The 14,108-nt window shown below is 36.3% G+C and overlaps 1 protein-coding gene across 11 annotated transcripts in view; it reads right to left on the reverse strand.

Annotated features, from left to right (window-relative positions):
* Positions 1–1,408: 1,408 nt before the first annotated feature.
* Positions 1,409–14,108, reverse strand: part of UNC80 (unc-80 homolog, NALCN channel complex subunit) — a 228,801-nt gene continuing 216,101 nt past the window's right edge. For all 11 annotated transcript variants that reach the window (XM_021667055.2, XM_021667047.2, XM_021667043.2 and 8 more), the window contains 4 exons: positions 8,742–8,823; positions 7,558–7,669; positions 6,723–6,922; positions 1,409–5,349 (listed from right to left, as the gene is read on the reverse strand). In XM_021667055.2, the coding sequence (XP_021522730.2) occupies positions 5,083–5,349; positions 6,723–6,922; positions 7,558–7,669; positions 8,742–8,823 (661 nt within the window). In that variant the 3' untranslated portion in view covers positions 1,409–5,082. The remainder of the gene's footprint in view (positions 5,350–6,722; positions 6,923–7,557; positions 7,670–8,741; positions 8,824–14,108) is intronic.

The raw sequence follows: 14,108 nt of genomic DNA on the forward strand, positions 1-14,108 counted from the left end.
CCTGCCCTTAGTCTCATTCTCCCAGGAGGCAGGTCATAGAAACTAGAGCCTCTCTTCCCTAACAAGAGCTATCGAAACCAGGAACCCTTTTCCCTGAAGCCAGCCATAAAACTCAAAAGTGTTACTCTGATTTTCCTCCACCTTTCTGTGTAAAAACTGGCCATAAAGAAATTATTTGATCTACCTCTATTTTAGGTTATACAACTCCTCTTCTAGAAAAGTTTCTATCCCATATCCAGGAGGAGGGTATGCTGCACAGAGAGGCCAGGAATCTAAACTAGAATGGCCAATGCCAGGTCAGTCTGTTAGCATTAGATCGTCTATTTTGTCCAATCATATTTCTATATGGCTGTCTATACTTTGTTGAACCTAAGTATAAAAATGGGTAATCTCCCCTGTACCTTTGGGTCTTCATTCTGAAGGCTCCCATATCAGGTAAAACTATGATCAAATAAGTTTTTAGCCTTTTCTCTTGTTAATCCTCTTTTTGTCAGTGATTTTCAGCAAAACTTTTGGGAGGGTGAAGGGAAAGTTTTCCCTTGGGCCCTACACCTCTCCAATGCTCATTCACAAATTGTGTAGGTTCTGAACTGTTCACACACAGTTCAGAAATGGGTAAGAGTATCCTGATGCTAAATGTGCCTAGGGTCAGGAAAAGAGAGAAGTAAAACCACATGAGGGGGAACAAATGGAGTTAGCAAGAGCAATCCTTAGGGAGTAAGGATAGAGCACTTTGTATAAAAGACAGAACTTGGACCACATGGTGTTTCTGGCCACATTGTGAGGACCACCAGATCTCTTAACAATCCCACTAGGAAATCTACCAGTTATTCCAGTAGGCTAAAGCCTGGGCAAATAAGTTTATTTTTATTTTGAAAGTTAGATATGGGCCAGGTGCAGTGGCTCACGCCTGTAATCCCAGTAGTTTGGGGGCCGACATGGGCAGATCATCTGAGGTCAGGAGTTCCAGACCAGCCTGACCAACCAATTGGCCCTGTCTCTACTAAAAATAAAAATAAAAAAATTAGCCGGGCATGGTGGCTCATGCCTGTAACCCCAACTACTCTGAGGCAGGAGAATTGTTTGAACCTGGGGTGGTGGAGGTTGCGGTGAGCCAAGATCATGGCATTGCACTCCAGCCTGGGCAACAATAGTGAAACTCCATCTCAAAAAAAAGAAAGAAGGGTAGATTTGGAAAGCATGAGTAGAGTAGAGCTAGTTTGTGGGGAAGGGTGATAGGGAGTGTTTTGGAGATGTCTAATTGGATGGTGACCTCCCGCCAGACTGGGGAGGTTGAGGATGGCCAGCAAGGCATTAACAAAGGCATACCCCTGGATCCAAAATGAGCATCTTCCAGAATGAGTCAACCTCTTCCCCACATTAAGAAATGAAACATATACATCCTAAATATTTTTAGACTTATTTTATTATATGTGCATACCTAAACACAGAAGTCTTAATATCTTTCATAAATATCTTTCATAAACATTTCAATATTTATTCATATGTATTTTTTCCATGTTCTTTGGTCATTCAGTATTCATAATAGACTTTATAGTTATCTGAGGGAAGTCGGCTGTGTAGTCAATCTTTTGCTTTTACCTATAAAATGGCTAATAAAGGATTTTCATCCTGTGGTCACAGTGATGATTCAAAGATTTATGGAGGTAAATTGATGTGTAATCCTAAATGATCCTAAAACAATATAAGTAAATTTGTCTTAAGCTTTTCCAAATACATTCTGCCCTCACCTTGTTTTTATTCTCCTGAGTGTCAAATCAAAATTTGTTTCTGAAATGCTGCAGTTGAGACCCACTAAAGTAACTGAAGTGGGACTTTTTACTCACTGCCAAGACAAGGCCATGGAATTGGAAATGTAAGGTCACAGGGCAACAGCATGACTTGGTGTGATAGCAGCAAATTCTGGAGACTGTGTTCTATTAAAGTATCCTTTATAACTGGAGGAAGGATATTTAATTCATGTTTTGGACTGTAATTCTATTCATTTATGACCCTTTCTTCCCTAAAAGTCCTTACACACACCCTATTATCTCAGATACTCTCAGAGCTGGGCAGCAGAATGGAGAAAGTTCTTTGTTGACTAAAGGAATATAATGCTAAAAAAGAAAGGAGCTATCACCTTGTGTAAGGTACTCCTGGAGGATTGAAACAGCAAACCAGTTACTCCCAGCCTGTGCAACAGGCCCTAACCAATCAACAGTACCATAGAGTTTTCTACCAGCACTGCAATGCCCATTTATGCCTTTTGATTTTGACACTGTAGTTCTCAGTGCCTTGTCTCAATGTACTCAATAACTCAGTTTCCTTTTCAGAAAAATGAAATAGCTTATCTAATAGAATTCTAGAAAGCAGCAAATACTGAAAAATGAAAGTAAAATGTTTTGCTATAGGAGATCCTACATCCAGGATTTAAACTGTTTTCATTGGATCTGAGTCATACTATCACAGGTAACACATGGTTTAATCCAAGTTCTCTCAAAAGTTAATTTCAGAAGAAGCAACCTCTTTGTTGAGTCTTAATTTTTTCTACGTGGGAAGTGGGTACCTTTTTTTATTTTTCCTCTGAATAAGATAAATATCATTAAGCATCATGGCTTAAGAAATGATCTATTACCAACACTGTATTTATCATATGTAGTAATTAGCTTTTAGTCATGTACTTAATAATATTTTGAACATTTATCTTGAACTTTTTTCTAATCTTCCCCAACTTTTTTTTTTAATAGTTATTCCTTTCAAACTCCAGGTAACAGTATTCCTGAGAATACATCTTGTGACAGTTTTATGCACACACATATAGATACTTTAGCCATTACACATAAACATTCAACACATTACATTCAACACATTTAAGGGCACCTTAAATGGAACAGATGCATACATCTGCAAAATTTCAGTAGTTCCAGTATGAAAACATTCCTACTCTATAAGGCCCTGTTTCTCAGAGTGGAGGCTTTTTTTTGCAAGCTACAACATTGCTTAGCTTATTGAAAGTTTCTAATAGACTTCCATACACAAGAGTGAAGGAGTCAGGCTAAAAGGCAGACAGACCAGTGTAATCATGTTCAAAACAGCCCAATACTTTTTAAATATATATAAAGGTATTTAGGATTCTTGTTGGATATTTAATAATCTTCTTTGACATCTTTGCTATTTAAATATTTCATACAATTATACATAGATAATTTGAATCAAGAAACTGGAACAAAGCACACACATATATAGAGACTCACATAGCCCAGACACTTGTAATTACCAAACATAAGGCCTCTAATGCTAATTGAGCAGCATAATTTTTAACAGGTGAAATATATCAGCTTGGAATCATAAAACCACTTAACATTTATATTCCTGCACTTGCGAATTATTTCAGCTTTAACTGTAAATAACATGAAAATATTGCAAAACACAAAGAAGGTCATCTACTGCCTCAATTTTCTGAATTGTTAGATTTGAAATTTTTAGTTTTGTTCTTTTTAACTCATGGATATCTTTCATTCTTTCAGTGATAGGACCATAACCCCAAATTATATTTGAAATTATAAACCACAATATAAACAATGCCTATTTAATAAGCAATTCTAACAAAAAATAATTTTCCTTTATGATTAAGGTGGGTTTAGTAGGTATCCTCTTTATGTACATATACATTTCACAGTCAACACACTCAAAGTTTAAGCATACAGAATGTGTTTTAAATTCATTGCAGGGTAATCAAAGTCTATATTTAACTTCATCTTGAGGACTAAAACACATACACACACACGCGCAAGCACACCTATACCACCATACCAATTTAAGTATGTATATGAGTTTGTATATGCCTAGTTGTTAAGTAACAACAGTTTTCTAATGTAAACTGTTAAAATTGTGAAATTCAGTTGTGAACCACATGATGCACAGCCCTGTGACAAGATCAGCAATACACTAGGTGTTGACCTCACAAGCCTTCTAAGTGTTACACTTTTCTTGAAGTAACTGAACTTCAAGTTAAAGGCTTATTTGTCAAATACATAAACTGGAGGTGTCTATGAAGAAATTCTTTACTTTATATGTTTTTCCTTATAAACTTAGATGTTCCAAGTATCATAAGAATATTGTCTCTATTGAGAAAATGTTATTTTATTAAACTGATTCTAACAACACTAACCTTAATTTCTGAAAATATGCCCTGAAGGGCAGGCACAGGATACTGTAAGGAAAAGTATTAATAATCACATTTCCCAATAGTTTCTAATCTTGGCATTGATGTAGTCAGGGCTAGGAATAGGAATACCTTCTCTTTTAAGTGAGTATATTTACATTTAGGTTTTATAATTGTATAGGCTGTTTAGGTTCTTCTTAATTCAGAGTTATTTCTGATGATTTCTAGAATATTCTCTAACAATAGATTATGAAATGGGATGATTATGCCATCTGCATTTTGATCTACAACATGCAATGAAAATGACAGTTGAAAAATAAATATCTAAAAGTCCACAGCTCTATATATAGTATTTTTTTCTTCTTCTAAATGGCTGTATTGTTAATCAAAACAAAAATGGCTGCAGGCTTATTATTTAGTATCCCCAAAGTAAATATTTTTCTTATTAATTATTTTTTATGTAAATTGCTACTTGTATAGCCAACCTGAATTAATATTTTTAAAACTATAAAAATAAATATTTGCATGAGATGTATAATGTGAGTAATCTCAAAAAATTGCATTCTATTTTTAGGCCATATTATTTGTTAATAGTTCTATGAAAGCAGCACTGAATAGTATATATTTTTTAACTGCTGAAGGCTTCTTGAATCACAATGTGCAGTGAAATGGCTCTTTCCCCTTATTCCTCCCTGGTTTTATGATTTTCACACAACTAAATCCTTTTAGCCATTGACTTTTAAGATGTTTATGAAACATTATGTGTATTGGCAGCAAAATCTATTCAGATTTGTGCTAACCATTAGAAATAAAGTGCTATTTTGTAATTAATCTTTTTTAAGCAAAAGTATTGAACTTGTAGTAGAGAGATCACTTTCATGTCTTCTGTATACCTGCAGAGCTTACAATATACAGAATTAAACATGAGACTCATCTAAGACTTCATCCATTTTCCCCAGCTCAGTGGGAGTAAAGGTGAACTGGCTAGACAGTAGGGGGTTCTCCATGCCATTTTCCTCACTGATGTGAAGGACAGTGTCTCCATGCTGTAGGAGGCTGGATGTCTCGAGGCCCGTGAAGTCATCAGGGTCAGAGAGTTGGGTAGAGGGTGGACTGTGTGCAGTAGCACCTTGTGCTTCTGTGTCCTCCTTCTTTTCTCCTTCTTCAGTGGGGAAGTTCTCACTCTGTGATCAAAAGGATCATAACATTATGGAATGATAGGATGGGTACCAGAGAAGAATATAAAAAAATGTAATGGTCTAGTGGTAACAAGAACACAAAATCAAACACTGCATGTTCTCACTCATAGGCGGGTGTTGAACAATGAGAACACATGGACACAGGGAGGGGAGCACTATACACTGGGGTCTGTTGGGGAGAAGTAGGGGAGGGACAGCAGGGGGTGGGGAGTTGGAGAGAGATAGCATGGGGAGAAACATCACATATAGGTGAAGGGGAGGAAGGCAGCAAATCACACTGCCACGTATGCACCTATGCAACAACCTTGCATGTTCTTCACATGTACCCCAAAACCTAAAATGCAATGAAAAAATAAATAAAAAATAAATAAATAAAAAGAAAGAAAGAAAAGGAATCAGATGGCTAGTCCCAGTTCCAGCCTTTGTTATAGGTAGGATCTTATGTAGGCCCTTTCAACTTTCTAACCCTCAGTTTTTGAACCTGTAACATAAACATAAGTCTTGGTCTTGCTTATCTTAGATACCATGAGGATCAAATGAGATAATAATCTTAGTGTTAAAATGCTTTTTAACCATTAAAGACTATACAAATATATACTATAATATTGCCCTTTAGTTTTCCTTAAATACCACATGAGGAGAATGTAAAGCTATACAAATTCATTTATAAAAATAAAAAGAAGAAATATATCAAAACAAGAAAAATATTAGCAGGAAAAATAGCAAAACAATGAGGAAAAAGATCAAAACAAAAAGTTCCTTTCATCTTATAGGACATAGAGGTTTTTTATTTAAAGGCTTTATCTAAACTGGTAACTTTATTTTTTAAAATTGAACTATCTTTCAGCTATCCTTTATCTGAAATGCTTGGAACCAGAAGTGCTTTGGAATTCTGATTTTGGAATATTTGCATTATATAATTACCTAGTTGAGCATCCCTAATCCAAAAATCTAATATAAACTGCTCCAATGAGCATTTTCTTTGAGCATGAACTTTGAATGTCATATCAGCACTTAAAAAGTTTCAAATTTTGGAGCATTTCAGGTTTCAGATTTTTAGATTAGGGATGCTCAACATGTATAAACCTGTTTTCAATAGCTGTTTTCGCTGCAAAGTATTTTCTCTTAGGTTTTTCATAACTAAAAATACCAAGACTTTTCTTGGTCCTTCTTAAGTAGATATATTCCTGGCTACACTTTATATAGATTTTGTTTTTCATGATGGCAGGAGCAGGGTCTGTTTGGATAACAAAGCATTGCAGACCTGGACTTTATGTGGAATAAATGTGCGTATCCGAGTGGCTGCTAGAAATAAGTATGCAGGGAGCAAGCCTTGCCTGTTTCTCTAGTGCCCTCACCTGCTTGGGAGACAGGCTGTGGAGATCCGCAACAATTATGGCAGGAGAAGATGTGAGGACTGGTTCATCCACTGCTTCTGGTTTCCTAGATGGGACTGGGCTGCAGCCCTGTAGTTGGCCTGTGGCAGGAAGTGCATCTGTTGGGGCAGCTGCTGGCTCTGGCTGAGCCTCAATGAAGGTCACAGACCGTTTCTGATCCGCTGTAGGTCAGAGGTGAAACAGTAAATTGGTGAAGAGTTGGTGGAAGTGGACTGTCAATGCTTAATAGTTGGTTTTAACCAGTGTCTCCTGGTTTGTTTTTTTAAATAAAAACATTGCTGGGCTTATTAATAAACGAGAGCATGTTTGAACATTTTGCACATTTGATTTCATCTTCTTACAAAGAGTAGGACTTTGGTAGAAAAATCATTTTCATATAAATGACCTAAAATAACATTTGTGTAGAGCATTGGGTGAAGTTGGTCATTCCTAATAACAACTGCCTACAGGACTTAGAAATCCCTATTATTCACCATAGCTTTACCTTCAGTGAGACATATAGCAAACCCAGTTTGTTTCAGTAAAGAAACCACATCCTTTTATAGTCAAATTTCATAGTATTAGTGGTTTACCTTGGGCTCTTCCATTTGTCTAGGTTCATGGGGGATAGAGACAGGGATTGGAGAAGGCAAGAAGAAAAAAAGACACTATGTTTTTCTGGGAAACTCCTTCCCTTATGTTAGCACCTCCCCAAAGGTATGCTTATCTCCATCAGCTTGGTTTTTGTAAGCCTTCCTGGCTGAGTTGTATGGCATCATGGCAATGGTATATTCAGAAGGGACACAGGAGACCTCACCAGACGGCTTCGTTTTAGGTTGAATGCTCCTGCGAGTGGTTGACAGCCGAGCCCCGTGACGATTTTTGGGTTCAGTCTGAGTTTTCTGACGTGATAGTAGAGGACGTCTTAGCTAAAGAGAATAGGCAGAATAAAACTTGTAGGAGGGTCTAACTGCTTAGGGGGAAATTGTTTATATGTTTCTGTGGATTCTTGTGGGTGTTCCTTACATTTATATCTGATAAATCTATTTCTACATATTTAACTGTATTTTCTTCTGACATTCCCTTTAACTAGTTCGTCTCCCAATTGTTACTCCTTTATATATGCCAAGAACATTGACTAACATAATTTAGATAATAAACTTGAGAATTTCAGTAATTTTAGGACACAAAATGAATTATTGCTTATTGATCAACCTTTGCTCATTTAAAACTCATAGTTGAATATATGCTAACTTTCAAAGGGGAGGTTTATTTTTAAAACCTCAGATGCTGGCCAAGTGCCTGGTACCTGAATCAATAATGGGAGGCTCCTATGGAAGCAAAAGTGATAAGCCGCTTTCAGATTTTTATTTAGAAAGTAATGTAAAATAACTCCGCATAAGGAAATCTGTAAAGATGATCATTACTTCAATTTGCTTTAAATTTAATAATCTTGAAGTGAGAAAGGACAGACTTCTTTTTCCTTGCCTCTATGCAGAAACAGGCCTTAAATCAACTGTATAACAAATCTTCCTCTATCAATAAGTTTGGCAAACTTTCTTTCTTGGTAAAGAAGGTTTCTAGGTAAGGAACAAATAGAATTATAGGCCTACTTACTTTACTACATAATCAGCTTTGCTAATAAGAAAATTCAGAGCTAAAATAGAGTATCATTTGGCTTGCCTAAGTACTTACGCATTTTAAAGTTGCTCTGTGCTGCTTATTTTAGGTAGGGTGAATGCAAAATATAAACTTTTAAAAAAATGCATTGTTTTATTTAATTAGTTTTTTAGAGACAGGGTCTTACTATGTTGCCCAGGCTGGACTCTTAACTCTTGGGCTCAAGCAATCCTCCCACATCAGCCTCCCCAGTAGCTGGGATACCAGGCACATCCAGCAGCAAAAAGTAATTTTAATATACATGTGCATTTAAAAGCACACATTCTACAATCCAATTTGTAGGATGGTTTTCTTGCGCTTGCACTTTAAGGGTCTGCTTACCTGCCTCAGGCCCCTCTTCCTCCCCAGTGGCTGCTGAACGAGGAGGTTCTGTTGACCAGGTTCACTTTGTATACTTGCCACCCTGCCAAGCATCAACAGTGTTAGCGTACCCTGGAGAGAGTACAGGAGACCATCCTCTGGTGGGTGTCAGCCAAAATCACTTGTATGATACAGTCGCTTCAAAGATATCATTATCTTTGAAGGATGGTTGGGAGACTCCCTGGGATGGGTATTTTCAAAGGTTTGGGAGGGAGGACAAGGCCTTGTGGCCCCAAGCTGCCAAAATTGAGATTCTGTTTTTAATCACTGATGTCGTAGCTGTCATTTGGAAAACATTGGTTTGATCACATCCCTGGTTTGGAAGCCACCAAAAGGTTTAAGATGTCATATTCTAATCTCAATTTTTTTCCAATGGGAAGGGAAACAGTAGTGACAGACACACACAAACAACTCTATCACATGGATGGGAACACCTTTTTAAAATTTCAATTTAAATGAAAATAAGATGGACAAATATCAAACACATCAGACACAGAATTCATTTGGGTGAAGGGGCACATTCAACACATGTTTGCAGCCTGAAGTCTCTGTGACTATTGAGTAAATGAATAGTCACATGGGTAAACAATTAAATGTTTTTTAAAAAATGGTTTTAGATTTAAAGGCTGGCAAAGTATAGCTATAGTTAAGCTATCATTACAACTTAGGAGCTTTAATATCGAGTAACTGCACTCAAACATACCATGCAGTTTATAAAAGCAACAACCTGCTCCCCCCAAATTTACTGTGTATGTGTGTCTTTTGTATGCAAAAATGACTGGAAATAGTTGCTATTTTAGTTTTGGGTGAAGCTGAAAATACTGACATGGGCCCATGATCCTTTATCATTCTGCATGCATGTATAAAAGATATTTATAATGGGAGTGGAGTGAAGAAAAGAAGTATCCTGTGCCCCAGATAATATTATAAGTCTGTGGATGATGCCAATGTGATTATTTGGTTAATGGTTAATTAATTTCTGCTTTGCCTTTGCAAAAGGAGAGTCATCTACAGATAGTTCTTAGAGTATAATATTCCACAGAGGAATCCAGAATCAGCAACTATTCAGGGAAAAGAAAGACTATATCTGTTCATTTCAATTTTTTTAAAAAAGAGCTACTTAAATACCCAGCTGCAGTAGTAATGAGAGAAACTGGTGGCAAGACAGGCAATCAGATGTTTCCCCTTTTGTATTAATTATTGGTTACTCATTACAAAATTGACACAGTCACATTGGTCATTTTTTAAAAGTCTTACATTTCCACTAAAAAATCAATGTGATTCCCAAATGGAGTTCATCAAAGTTTTTATGAAACAAGGATGTAATTACACCATTTGGTGTACACAATAACAAAATCCATAAAGAGTACCAAAACAGATGTTTTTAAACTTTCTTGTTCTTCTGAATATCGACTTCAAAAAAATCAATGTGCATTATCCTTATACATATATAACCTTGAAACACATATGATATCTTCATATCATATCTTCATCCTTTCCATGAAGATAGAAAATTACCCCAAAGGAACAATGCAACAAATTCTGATAAGCAATTCAGACTATGTTGCTGGCATGTTTGAAATGACATCTCCTTATTAGTTATACATGTTAACGTGTCTGTTAAATTGGAAAGAGTGTTCAATAACCATATGCGCAAAAGTAGGAACAAGTTTCTCCTAATACTAAGCAAAGCTTTCATTGGAATGGATTCTTCATTGACATCTAAATGTTACCTCAGTTCCCTTGGCCATAAGAGGAGGTTAATACTTACCAACTACCTCCCATTAAGGTAGAGAAAAGAAGTTAGTTGATGTACAATGGTTTGAACATGAAAAGTGATGTACATAGCATGCTTTCTTGTTTTACATTTGATGTTGTAATGAGTTTATTGCTTCTAGAATACTAAAAGGAAGTAGGTAATAAAATGTTTTGAAAATAATAGGGCAGAGAAAATGAAATCGAGGCAGTCCACTTGTCTTATTTTTATTCAGGAATCTGTGATTGTGAGAAAAAATGGTATAAGAAAAGAAAGGAAGTTCACGTTACTTAGGGAGTGTTAAATGTCAAAACATAATGGTAATTTCATGATGATTATTCCAGGAGAGGATCATAAGCATCAAAATTTTCTCTATGGATAGAGAGGCTTATATCTAAGAGATGTATCAAGTTTATAGCTTTAGTATTTAGCTGTACTGTAAATGATAAAGCATTTCATCATGAAATGCACACATCAAAGATGAAATTAAAAATATATCCTTGGAAATAACCCAGCTGATAAATTATACTTGCTCTAAAAACTTGATTGCTAACATGTTTATATTTAAAATATCAAAGGCTGGCTTAACTATGTACAGTTAGGACACATTAAGAATAAGCAGCCAAAAAAGTTCACAATAATAATTTATGCAGAACATGTTTCTTTTTCTGGGATCTATGTCAAATTGAAGTTGCATATAAAAAGGTTCAATTTAGCTTCTCTCCACTTCATGTAATATTTCAGTCATCTGTAGGATTTGTGATGTAGGACTATCAGATGTGCATTACTAGAATGAACAAGGGGAAGACTAAGGGGTTTTCACTAAGCACCTCTCTATGTTATGTCCAGGTTTCATTTGAATTTTTTGAAACAGTTCCATCACAGTCCCCACCTACTACAACTGCAGTAATCAAATTATTTTCCCCTTTAGGGAAATACTATGTTATATTTGATGGTCAAATTTAAAAATATTATATTGTATTTTATGGTCACAAAATATACTCCAATAGACAACTGAATCCTTTCAGATAAGTGGAATATAAATTTCATGCTCTGAAAAGTTGAGACTATTTGTTGAGATATGTCAGAGTAGTGGGACAACTTCTTAAAACTGTTCTACAGAGAAAACTGGTTTTCTAATTTTTTGGTTTTTTTAGACAGAGTCTTTTGCTCTGTTACCTAGGCTGGAGTGCAGTGGTGCTATCTCTCCTTGCTGCAACCTCTGCCTCCTGTGTTTAAGCAATTCTCATGCCTCAGCTCCCAAGAAGCCTGGCTATTTTTTTTTTTTTTTTTTTTTTTTTTTTTTTTTTTGTATTTTTAGTAAAGACAGAGTTTCACCATGTTGCCCAGGCTGGTCTCTAACTCCTGGCTTCAAGCAATCTGCCTGCCTCAGCCTCCCAAAGTGCTGGAATTACAGTCACGAAGCACGGTGCCTGGTCAGGTTTCCTAAAGTTTTTAATCTTGGGAATGAGATATGACTGATTTCCAAAGTTTTGGCCAAGTAATAGGGTGAAACAATAAGGATATAAGCAAATAAAGCTTTCTTTTTTTTTTTTTTTTTTTTTTATCTTTTTTTTTTTTTTTTTTTTTAATAAAGAGAAAGAGAGAGAGAGAATGGGGAGGAGGAAAAAGGAAGAGAAAGAGAGAGAGAGAATGGGGAGGAGGAAAAAGGAAAAGAAAGAGGGAGAGAGAATGGGAGTATTGCTTTCTTGCCCAGGCTAGAATGCAGTTTAGTAATGGGTATTGAAAACCTTTTGTATACTGATAATTATACTTAATGATGTAGTCAGGAAGGAATAAGGGAAGAAGATAGCAAACAAACAGCCAACCAATATTTCATTTAAACCTATGAAATGCTATGCGATTACTGAGGAGTGATTTACTTCCAATTATATAGTCACTTTTGGAATAGGTGTGAGGTGGTAATGTATGTTTTGTGTATTTGAAGTGGAGAGTTCTATAAATGTTTATTAAGTTTACTTGTTCCGGGTCTGAGTTCAAGTCCTGAATATCCTTGTTAATTTTCTATCTCGTTGATCTATAGAATCATTAGCTGTTCTTGTTACATCGATCCTTTTGCCATTATGTAATGTCCTTCTTTGCCTCTTTTGATCTTTGTTGCTTTAAAGTCTACTTTATCAGAGGCGAGAATGGCATCTCCTGCTTTTTGTTTATTTGTTTATTTTTACTCTCTGGTTGGTAAATCTTCCTCCTTCTCTTTGAGTCTTTGTGTATTGTTGCATGTAAGATGGGTCTGGATGCAGCATACCGATGGGTTTTGGCTTTTTATCCAACTGAAATATATTTAAGTTTAATAGTGGCGTTTGATGCTAGCTGGCTGTTTTACCCATTAGTTGATGTAAATTTTTCATTGTATTAATGTTCTTTGCTTTTTAATATATTTTTGGAAAGGCTGATATTGGTGGTTCCTTTATATGTATAGTGCTTCTTTCAGAAGCTCTTGTAAAGCAGGCCTGGTGGTGGTGAACTCTCTAAGTACTTGTTTGTTCGCAAAAGATTTAATTTTTCCTTCGCTCATAAAGCTTAGTTTGGCTGGATAGGAAATTCTAGGTTGAAAGTTCTTTTCTTTAAGGATGTTAAATATTGGTCCCCACTCTTTTCTGGCTTGTAGGGTTTCTGCTGAGAGATCTGCTGTGAGTCTGATAGATTTCCCTTTGTGGGTAACCTGACCTTTCTCTCTGGCTGCCCTTAGTATTTTCTCCTTCATTTCAACCCTAATAAATCTGGCAATTATGTGCCTTGGGGTTGGTCTTCTTGAAGAATATCTTTGTGGTGTTCTCTGTATTACCTGGAGTTGAATATTACCCTGGCTTGCTAAGTGGGGAAAGTTTTCCTGAATGATATCCTGAAGAGTATTTTCCAACTTGGATTCATTCTCTTCATCACATTCAGGTACACCTATCAAACGTAGATTAGGTCTTTTCACATAGTCCCATATTTCCTGGAGACTTTGCTCATTCCTTTTTATCCTTTTTTCTCCAATCTTGTCTTCTCGTTTCATTTCACTGAACTGGTCCTCGACTTCTGATATCCTTTCTTCTGCTTGATCAATTCGACTGTTTAAGCTTGTGCATGCTTCACGAAGTTCTCGTGTTGTGCTTTTCAGCTCCATCAATTCACTTATATTCCTCTCTAAATTGTCCATTCTCGTTAGCATTTCGTCAAACCTTTTTTTAAGGTTCTTAGTTTCTTTGCATTGGGTTAGAACAAGTTCTTTTAATTCACAGAAGTTTCTCATCACCCACATTTTGAAACCTGCTTCTGTTATTGGAACACACTCATTCTCCATTAAGCCTTGTTCCGTTACTGATGAGGAATTGCGATCCCCTGTAGAGGGAGAGGCATTCTGATTTTGAGTACTCTCTGCCTTTTTAGGCTGGTTTCTTCCCTTCATTATATATGTATCCGTCTGTTGTCTTTGTAATTACCGACTTTCTAACTAGGTCTCTGAGCGGACGTCCAACTTTTGATTCCCAGCGCCGAAATCTGAGCAATCCACTGCGCCGGCCAAGACAGCGGTGTTAAGATTGATGGTGCCTTTCTGCTCAGGA

This window comes from Aotus nancymaae, unplaced genomic scaffold, assembly GCF_030222135.1.
Source record: "Aotus nancymaae isolate 86718 unplaced genomic scaffold, 86718_ANA_hifiasm-v0.15.2.pri h1tg000008l, whole genome shotgun sequence".
NCBI lineage: Eukaryota > Metazoa > Chordata > Mammalia > Primates > Aotidae > Aotus > Aotus nancymaae.